This window comes from Capsicum annuum, chromosome 6, assembly GCF_002878395.1.
Source record: "Capsicum annuum cultivar UCD-10X-F1 chromosome 6, UCD10Xv1.1, whole genome shotgun sequence".
Lineage (NCBI taxonomy): Eukaryota > Viridiplantae > Streptophyta > Magnoliopsida > Solanales > Solanaceae > Capsicum > Capsicum annuum.
In genome coordinates, this window is record NC_061116.1 from 147,568,358 (window position 1) to 147,578,961 (window position 10,604).

General features: G+C 31.7%; 1 protein-coding gene and 1 long non-coding RNA gene across 3 annotated transcripts; one reads left to right on the forward strand and one right to left on the reverse strand.

Moving 5' to 3' along the window:
- Nucleotides 1-392: 392 nt before the first annotated feature.
- On the forward strand, nucleotides 393-4,345 carry LOC107873106 (cytochrome b5). 2 transcript variants are annotated; one of them, XM_016719830.2, is made up of 4 exons: nucleotides 393-742; nucleotides 826-918; nucleotides 3,670-3,736; nucleotides 3,832-4,345. In XM_016719830.2, the coding sequence occupies exons 2-4, from the start codon at nucleotides 832-834 to the stop codon at nucleotides 4,080-4,082; spliced, it is 405 nt and encodes a 134-aa protein (XP_016575316.1). In that variant the 5' UTR covers nucleotides 393-742; nucleotides 826-831; the 3' UTR covers nucleotides 4,083-4,345. The 2 variants fall into 2 exon arrangements, with proteins under 2 accessions (XP_016575316.1, XP_016575317.1); XM_016719831.2 differs by having other exon boundaries at nucleotides 458-732.
- Nucleotides 4,030-5,912, reverse strand: LOC124899726. Its single transcript, XR_007057219.1, has 2 exons — nucleotides 5,584-5,912; nucleotides 4,030-5,490 (listed from the first exon to the last, which is right to left on the reverse strand). It is a non-coding gene; the product is annotated as an uncharacterized LOC124899726 (long non-coding RNA).
- Nucleotides 5,913-10,604: the final 4,692 nt, after the last annotated feature.

Consider the following 10,604-nt stretch of genomic DNA (forward strand, 5'->3'; position numbering starts at 1 on the left):
GAACATATTATTACTCGAATTTTCAAAACTATAAATTCTCCTGCCTAGAAAACAAAAAGTATATGTTCCACCCTCCATAAAATTCATGAGTTCTTTTTTTAAAAAATAAAGAAATAAAGTTCTCCATTCTAACTGACAACAAGAACGATTAAGAGGTTGTTTGATTGGAATAAGTTATTTCGAAATTAATTATTTTGAAATTAGTTATTATTATATCTTCAAGATAGATTAAAATAAAATTATAATATTAAATAATTAATCATAAAATTAATTAGTGCATACATTTCCAAATCAAACAAAAAATAAATTTATTTTCAAATTAACCTCATAATTAATTATCCCTTTATCTCTTCTGCCAAATATGTCACTTAACAATTTTACAAAAATAAGAAGACAAAGAAACGCCAGTTAGGAAGAAGTAGAAGGTCCAATAAGTGGTAAGATAAAAACAAAAAAGCGGTGTGGTAGATTTCATAATTTCCAGTATTTGTACTAATCTCCCCAACTTTTAACTAGCACCAGTCGGCAAATTTTGTCGAAGCGCGTGCATCGCACTCGAGACCAATAACAATAACAATGGGCGTGAAAATAACATTGTAATTTCCATCAAAATTCAAGGGCAATTCTCTTCTCCTCTTCAACATCTTCACCACTATATATGTGCATTTCTGTATATCAACGTGTTTATTTGGTCAACAATTGTTTAGATTTGGAGAATCCAACACACTAGAGGTCTTCTTTCGTGAGTGTAGTATTTGATTTTCTTATTTATGTGTTACAGTTTCAATTTTGTGTAAAATAATTAAGGTGAATTTGGGCGTGCAGGAAGAGATGGGATCAGATGAGAAAGTTCATGTATTTGAGGAGGTTGCTAAGCACAACAAGACCAAAGATTGTTGGCTTATCATGAATGGCAAGGTTAGATCTTTAGTAGTAATTTCTTGTCAGTGAGGATCAATGAGTCTGAATCTTGTTATTCTTGAATCTTGAAGGGCTTTCTTTTATTCTTCTCTTTTTAAGCTATTAATTAATCTACATATTCAGATGAATTATCAAATAAGTGGGTTGTTGAAAGTAATGTTAATTGAAGTTATCGAAATTGTTTGTAATCTGGGGCTTCCTTTTATTCTGATATTGTTTTGTTTGAATCGGTGTTGAATTGTTTGCTTTGTGCAGTCTCAGTTGTTCTGTAACAGAGTGTCAACATTGACTAGTTTTTTTTAACTCTCTGCATCCATTTGGTGCTACTGGTGTTAAAGAGACAAAGAGGTTTATAGTGCGTAAAAGGGCAATCCGTTACACGAAGAATCCCGTGTTCACACAGAGTCTGGGGAGTGTGCGTAGGCAACCTACCTAATTTTCCGTGGCTCAAACCTGTGATTGTGACCCTTAGGGGCCATTTGGTTTGTGGTATTAAAGTCAATAATTTCGGGATAAAACTTTTTATCACACATTTGATTGTAAATATTTGGGATAACTTATCCCGGGACTAACGGGACTAATAATTAGTCTCGGGATAAGTTATTCACCCAATTGGTGGGATAACAATCCCAAGACTATTTCTCTTTGGTATAAAATTATACAAGGACTAAAATACCCTCAAAATCTATGATTTCATTATATATATACTAGTATTTTAATTATGAATTTTAATAGAAGTTAAATACTTAATAATTTTGACATAAATTTTATATTTACATTAAAAACGTATTAGTAATGTATAATAATTTATCTAAAATTCAAAATTCTTATTCCATCATTATCTCCAATTATCCGCTTTCATTGACCCGCCTTACATGAAGTATTTCTTTTAATTCACCCATAGATATATTTTTTATTTATGAATATATTATATGTTAAATTTATTTGAATAATTATTCTCTAAAAAATAATTAAAATATCAACACCATTGTTGAATTACATATTTTAAATATAATCACTTGAAAATTAATTATTATGGTATATATCAATTAAAATGAATTTTAATATATTATATGAGTGATATGTGTTTAAATGAAATGAAATAAACAATAAATCCTCTTTTACTTTAACAAACTTAAGTTGAAAGTTTTTATTTCAAACTAAATAAGATGTAGTAAAATTTTTTTTATACGGCACAATCATGGAAAGGCACACGCAAAAAAATTGAAGCTAAATAAGATGAAAATTTTATTTTTAAAAATAAATATTTAAAGCTTGAAAAGAAATTATATAAAAAAGAGTTAAATAAGATGGAGGGTATTTTTGTAATCACTTAATTTATTCTTAGAAATTATACCATGCATATTACTTTGAATACAACAAACCAAACACTCAATAAAAAATAATCCCAGCATCCAGTATAACTTATCCCATCATAACTAATCCCAGCATAACTTGTTTTCCAACCAAACGACTCCTTAGTTTACTCGGAGACAACTTTACTGTTGCTCCAAAGTTTCTCCAAAGTTTCCTGGTATTAGCAATACTAACTTTTTCTGCAGATGCTGAGAAGGTTTATCTTGGTAACATAAATTTCGATTTTCCATTTGGAAACTGAGAGCAGGTGTGTATGTCGGTGACTTATCGAAGAGAAATTAGTAATGTAGAACATCAGGGGTTGATAGTAGAAATAAACAATTGAACTCTATGTTTATGCAGAGGTGGATAAAGTTGGTATTTTTCTCCCTTTTTCTCTGCATCCTAAGGTCAACAACCAAAAGATTTTGCCCATGCATGTTGCGATGGTAACAAGTGACTATACTATCATATTACCCAGAAAATGGTTACTATATCACATATATTGAAAATAGGCTTGTCACATTGATGAATTTATGGTGTAAACATATATAAGCATTTCTGGTTAAAAGACAATGCGGCAACATTTTTTTAATTTTGTGGTGATTCAAAGAAGAAAATATCTTGAACATGAAGCATTGTCAGTATTGACTCTCGTGTCTGCGGGACTCTCATATATACGGCACAGATCTAACCTTGTAGGACTATTCTTTATGGAAAGGTAAATCAGGCTTATGTTATGCTAACGAAGTGAAATGTTTATTAATCCTGACTTCCCCTGCCCATTCTTGGCTTAATGATAAGGTCAGCGTACACTCTACCCTCTCCAGACCTCACTTGTTGGATTTCTCATGGTATGTTGCTGTTGTGGTTGTTCCAAATACCATGGTAGAAGTTCCGAGTTCAAATCAGCAAACTTGGCTCCTAAAGTTATATGAAACGTAGAGTAATCTCATAAAGCAAATATCCTTTGATCTCATTTGACTATTTGAGCATAAATGTAACATACATCTGATTCATTTGGAAGAAAATTTTTAGAACATACATCTAATACAATAGTTCAACTTTATGACCTGCCAGTCAGCTATAACTGTTGGAGATGAAGAAAACAGTTTCTTACTCACAGAGGTAGTTAGATACCTAACTCTGTGGAATATCTCGAGGATTCCACGATGGACGTTCTGCTTTAAGTTACTTATGCTGTCAAAAATGTTTTAACCTGACTTCCCCTTTCTATCTGATTTTTTTTTGTTGGACTACTTCTGATAGTTAGTGTTACCTAGACCAACTCATATCTCCTCTATCACTTCCTTTTTAAGGATCCAAGTTCTTATTTTTCTCCTTCTGTAAGACAAATATTGATTTATGTCGTGGAATCAAATTGCTCTATAGGTGTATGACGTAACTCCATTCATGGAAGATCATCCAGGTGGTGATGAAGTTTTGCTTTCAGCAACAGGTAAAGCCCGAGTATCTTACACTCTTTATCTTTGTTGCAAGTCTTGCGCCTTTCTCTGTGGCCTGGTTCTGAAAATTCATTTGATTGTTTGACAGGGAAAGATGCAACGAATGACTTTGAAGATGTTGGCCACAGTGATTCCGCAAGAGAGATGATGGATAAATATTACATTGGAGAGATTGATAAGTCAACAGTTCCTCTAAAACGTGCTTACATTCCTCCACAACAAGCCCCGTACAATCCGGACAAGACGTCAGATTTTGTTATCAAAATTTTGCAATTTCTTGTGCCCCTCTTGATTTTGGGCTTAGCATTTGCTGTGCGTTACTACACCAAGGAGAAGTAAATCTGTGGCAATCTAATTCTGATTGACAAACGCCTTCTGTTTGATTTATGAAGCTGATTGGCACTTGGTTTATAATTCATTAAGGAGCTGCAGTAGCTGAACTTGATACTTAGTTTGTTTGTGGCCTCACAGTTGCCATTCGCAGTAACCCCTTGTAAACAATAGACTTCACTGGGTTTTGTTTATGATATTTGGCAGACGTCCTTCTCCATTCTGAATAATTTCTGTATTGCATCAATCTATACATAGAAAGTTTAGCTGCAGCTAGTCGACTGACTAAAAGATCAGGATATTAGAATGGACGTAAAATGGCTCTTTAAGCTGTTTAGCGAATAATTTGTATACTTTGGTAGTATATTTTCCTCTTCATGCAGGGCGGAGCCAGAGCAGTGAAACGGGGTCACTTCGTTGATGGGAAAAGTTGATTATTTTGCATGCGTTGCTGAATCTCGCTGGTACAGGAATTTCTTCTTTTTTTCGTAAAGGCAAAATGATTTGGTGGACACTTGTACTGATTGGCAAAGTTCTACTTATCTTTTTGTTATTTCCCCTTAAATTCGGCAAAACAAAATATTTTAAACTCTTTACCCATCAAAACATAATATTTCGGCAAAACAAAATATTTTAAACTCTTTACCCATCAAAACATAATATTTTAAAGGTAAAATGACTTGATGAACCCTTATACTATGTCTGTTTTGTAATGTGGATATTTTTACTTACACGTTTGTCATCTGGACCCTTGAACCCACTAAAAAACAATATTTTAAACACTTTTTTGGTGAGTGTAACACACTCGCACACGTCAGTTTTCATGTCATTTTATTAAATTCCACGTCATTTTTAAAATGCCACATAAGAAATTAAATATTAAAAAAATAAAAATTAAAATCAGGGAAACTCTCTTCTCCATTTCTCTCTTCTCCATCTCTCCACTCTCTCTTCAAATTGAAATCAAACTTTTTTTTAATAGAATCATACTAGCGCACTATCATTTAAAGATAATATTACTACTAACTTGTCCAAACATTCATCAACAAAATGAAAAAAGAAAAAAAAAACACTCCTAGATAAAGTGAGTCGAAAAGAATGTTTTCGTCCTTCATTTTCGATTGAAATTGTTGCAGATTTAAGGACCATGTATCGATAGACTGCAACTTTTCTCTTGCGAGAGGAAAAATTGTCTCAGAAAGTACCATTTTTTCAGCTTCCTGTGAAGTGTATGAGTTGTGAATTGCCTCTTTATTGGCTAAAATTTTCCTTGGCTTCTTTACAATAATGGTTTAATTGCCTTCAATATGTGGTACAAATTCTGCACTGTACTCCAATTTTCATCCTCCTACTAGTATGTCCCATGTTATTGTTGCACCAGCCTCAATGCCTTCAATTTGAATATTGACTTTTTCTCCTTTAACAGAAATTGAAATCAAACTTGGGATAATTTGATGGGGCTTTTGTGAAATTGAGCTTTTCCAAATAATTTTTAATCGAATTCAATTACCCCAATTAATTTATGTTCACCGGAACAGCTTCGTCGACCAAATTCATGACCCTTGCCAAATCTGAAGCCAGCACCAAAATCATCATTACAGCAACTCATTAAAGAACTGCACAAAACGTTCTGAAAATTACAAGATTAAATCACATAACTAGAAAAGATTAACACAAACAAAGCAAATCAAGAAAACTCAAATTCCATAATTTCAGAAAGAAGCTCTACAAGGCTACACCTTAACAACAACCATTCGATTACAAGATGAAATTGAAGGTGCTGAAGTCTAAATGGTTTCAATTCAATTGGATATAAAATTCAACTCTCACATGTTTTTCTTTTTTATTTTACTCTACAAAGTTAGTAATAGTACAGTAGTATTAAAAATAGACAAGTGTGTGTGGTTTTGGTTGGGGGGGGAGGGAGGGGGGGGGGGGGGCGGGGGGAACAACTGTGAGGGAGGATGCTGGATTGGAGGAGTGAGGACGGGTGAGGGGTGAGGAAGAAGGGTAATTTTTTAAAAAATTAATACTTTTTTTATTTTTTAAAAAAATATTATAAATGTTTTTTTAGGTCACTTGCTCAAAAAACGTGTGTTTACATGCATTTTGTCACATCATTGAGTCAATGCCATATAAGCAAAAAAATGTTTAAAATATTGCCTTTTAATGGGTTCAAGGGTCTACATGACAAATATGTAAGTAGGAGTATCCACATTACAAAACGGACACAGTATAAAGGTCCACTAAGCTATTTTGCCTATTTTAAATGCTTTTTTCATCTAATTAATATAAGTGTAATACACTCAAGACACGTCGCATGTCATGTCATTTTTAAATGACACGTAAAAAATTAAATATTCAACAACAATAAATCCAATATATTCCCACACAGTGAGGTTTGGGTAGGGTAAAATGTACGCAGTCCATACCGGCTACCTCTATCTCCGAAGAAGTAGAGATAATATTTTTTAAAATATTTATATATATTTTAAATATTCAAATATATATAAAAAATATATATATCTATCTATATATAATAACAGAAGCAAAAACTGTCACATGTCATCACCACAAAAACTTGTATTTATTAAATTAAAAATTAAAATTAAATAAATTTTAAAAAACATTATTAACTGTCACACACTAATTTACAGAATAACTACCTCTATGTGAACTACGCATTAAAAGAAATGAAAATTAATTTTTTAAATATAGGTAGTTTCACTAACACAATTATTTTGATTTACTTTATTATCTAATATATTTTCAGAAAATATAGGTAGTTTCAAATAGATATGTATCAGTCAAAAAACAGGAAAACTTTTTTTTTTTTAAATCCTATTTTAAAAATAAAAAATAAATTTAAATTTAAATAATTTTTTGAAACTACAATAATCTTTTGCACTATCTTTCACTTTCACTTTCGAAACTCTCTGATCAAATAACAATTAAAGTATTGATTTTTCATAACACAATTTCTTTTTTAATCTTGCTCTAAACGTTGAATTAGTGTCAGATATAAACACCAGGTATAATTCTCTGCACTTTTTTGTTTGATGATTAATCAACGCAGAATAAATAATGAGAAGTAGGAAATTGAAGCAAGTGAGAGGTGTGGCGAAAGTGGATGAGTAGCCTAACAGGAGTTGAAAATCAGTTATCAAGTAGATAGAGGACTCTATATTCGTTGACAAGCTTCATTCGGGTTTCTCTAATTTCTTTTTTTTTTTGCAACTCTTTATTTGATTTGTGAAGTAAGTGTTTAATTTTTATTTATTGATTTGTGAAGTAAGTGTTTAATTTTTATTTTTCTTAATTGATTTGTGAATCTATTGTATTCTGTGGCGATTTAAAACACACACTAAATGAAGTTTTGATGGGTTTAATTCTGTAACTTCTGTTGCTTGTGCGATTCAATCTACAATTATATTCCATCATGCATTTAGAGAGAAAGATGGTTTGGCAAACAATACACCTTCATTTTTCTTTTTGGTGTTTGTTGTCTCCCCTTTTCCTCAATGTTTTTGCTTCATTTTTATTATCATGAAGTATTATTGCATGTAGATAACATCGGTCACTATATATTTATATTTCAAAGATGGAGCAAATAATTAAGAGGTGCTCACTATATATTTATATTTCAGAGATGGAGCAAATAATTAAGAGGTTTGATACTCACTAGTAAATATTGACATTTCATTCAGAAACCTTGTTGTTGGCCATCGAATTATGACATAAATGGTGGTATAACGCATCTATCATTTTTCTTTCTTCTTTATTTTGTTGGGCTTCTTTGCTACTCTCATTATTTGTCAACATCTTCAATTACTTTCAGTCTTTACATTCTTCGATGTCATCATTGTTAGTTTATGAATTCGATATTTGTTCAAAAAAATTAGACTATTTTAATTATGTTTCAATTTGATAGCATTGAATAATTTATAGAGGAACTATATGACAATATAGATAAGATTTGTGTCGAAGCTTTAAGCAAGCATCTCACTGTCTTTTCTTCAGTATTGTTTCCCTTAATCTTTGCCTCTAGATGTGGTGTATATATGGTAGAATACTCTTTTGAGTATACTATTTCATAACATAGAAGTGTATGATATTTTTAATAAGATTTGACTATTCTCATAATCCATGTGTATGACATTTCAAGGTTAGCATGTGTTTAATTGATGAGTATGTGATTTTCAAGTTAGCATATGTTTTCTCCTGCTATGAAAGTTTATATGTTCTTCAAGTCATCTTGAATTATGATGGTCCAAATCATTGTGTGATATGATGCAAGAATTTGGTAAGCTAAACTTAGAGGAGACATCTTGAGATAAATATTTGTTGGTTGCATGGCTACTAACATATGCAGTTGATGAATGACCTTTTAAGTTATATATATTTAAGTGTTTTCTCATTTTACTCTCCTTGGATTTTTTCTTCTCTACAATCAGATATTATGATTTCTGTTATTTCAAGGTATTTAAGTTGCAAGTTGGAGGATATCGAAGTTAATTTTTTTCCTTATCATCAGTTATTCTGTTTGATGAGTTGTTGAACCTTTATTCATTTGTTGATTCAAATGTTGAGTTGTTGAACCTTTATTCATTTATTGATGCAAATGTGAATTGATTTGCAGGCTGCATTATACAAGCGAAGGGCAAAAAGAAAGAATAATTTCTGCATTGACATAGGAGGAATTAAAAACATAGTAGGAGGAGCCAAAGCACAAGCAAATCAAAATCAAGAATATGTGAAGCTTAAGGTGAAAAAGATGGCAAATAAAATAAAACCAACAAGACACTTGCAAATATCATGTTTATGCTATTAAACATAAGATAGTACAATGTTGATTTTGTCATATATATCTCCGTTTGGTATACATACAAATAAATAAAAGTATAAAAACATCTTTTAATTAAATGATTAGGTGGTTGAAATTATTGCTTTACGAATTATACGGTGTCATTATGTAAAAAAATCTTGCAATTGGTCAATTAATAATTTTACAATCTTTCAAATGATTTGCTTGAACTGTAGCATGCGTTAGTAAGTAAGATAAAGGTATATACTGAAAATTGGTAAGTTTAGAAGCAAATAAGAAGGTGAACGTAGCAAATGAATATTTTCACAGTAAAGTTATTGTCAAATTGTTAGTTTTTGTCTATATAGAGCTTGAACAGTTCAACTATCATGTTGCACATTTTAAGAGGATAAGAGAATTTAGTATATATTCATAGTTATTTGGATGAATTAATTATTTTAATTGGATAGTTATCTTCAAGGGTCAGCCTATTATTTTTTTAATTCAATTTAATTATATTTCATAGATTAAATTAATTTAATTTTTTAAAATTAAACTCTAGATATTCAACTATGAAAAACAATATAAATTATATGTTTTTTCAATTTAATTATTAAATACATCTTAAAATGATGGTCAAACTTTGTATCTTTTATCTCTAAAAAAAAGAGAGCATATAAAAAGAAATGAAGGGAGTGAAGATTAAGAACTTAAGTGAGAATAGATATAGAAGGTATTCTAGAAAATCAATCCTATTTTAGAATTGTCAATCATAAATGACATTTTTAATTTTTTATATTTCTAATGGCTTTCTTTTTCATCACTAGAACTAAAATCCACACGTTATTTACACGAATTAATGCTTAAAAAGGGATAAATGCTCTTCTGAAAGACCTTCTTTCTAATAGCATGTTTTTTTAAAAAAAATCCGCGCATCGCGAGGGTACGTATCCTAATTTAAAAAAAAAACTCCCCACCCCATCCCCTCCCCTGACTCCTCATTTGTTAAAAAAAATTAATTTATATATTTTAGAACCTATTAGAATCATCTAAAAAATGACAATTCTATAGATTATTACAAAAAATTGATCAAAAAATTTGTTCAATAATATAAAAATAATTATGTCTGAATATTTCAATAATCAATAATCAAAAAAATAATATTAAAAACTCACTCACCCCCTCAATGATTTAAAAAATACTATTCAATAATTTAAAAAAATTGATCAAAATAATTGTTACATATCAAAATAATTTATTCAATTTTTGGGACAATTCTTAAATTTGAAAATCATTTTTGTGTGAAGTTCTTTTTTTTTTAGTTTTGCGATTGGATGGGCGAGTGTACTAGGTAAAGGTGGGGGAAATGATTGGTGTGGGGTGAGGGGGACGGGGGACGGGGGACGGGGGACGGGGGAGAGGGTAGGGAATGGTTGGTGCGGGGTAGGGAATGGGGGAAAGGGAATGACTAGTGCGGGGTAGGGGGTTGAGGGACGGGGGAGAAGAGTTGGTGCGGGGTGAGGACGAGAGAGAGGGGGATGGTACGAGGTGCGGATGAAGGAGAGGGGCTGCTGCGAGGTGCGGGTAGGGGATGAGGTAGAGGGGCTGGTGTGGGGTGTGGGGGGGGGGGGGGGGGGGGAGGGAAAGGGGCTGGGGCAGGGTGGGGGGGGGGGAGAGGTCAAATGAAAAGGGTTTGAATTTTTTTTTTTTCATTTTTTTAACTTACA

Coding starts and splice junctions, on each gene's coding strand:
- LOC107873106 (XM_016719830.2), top strand. CDS start 832: ATGGGATCAGATGAGAAAGTTCATGTATTTGAGGAGGTTGCTAAGCAC. Junction 919..3,669: donor GGCTTATCATGAATGGCAAG/GTTAGATCTTTA, acceptor ATTGCTCTATAG/GTGTATGACGTAACTCCATT. Junction 3,737..3,831: donor AGTTTTGCTTTCAGCAACAG/GTAAAGCCCGAG, acceptor ATTGTTTGACAG/GGAAAGATGCAACGAATGAC.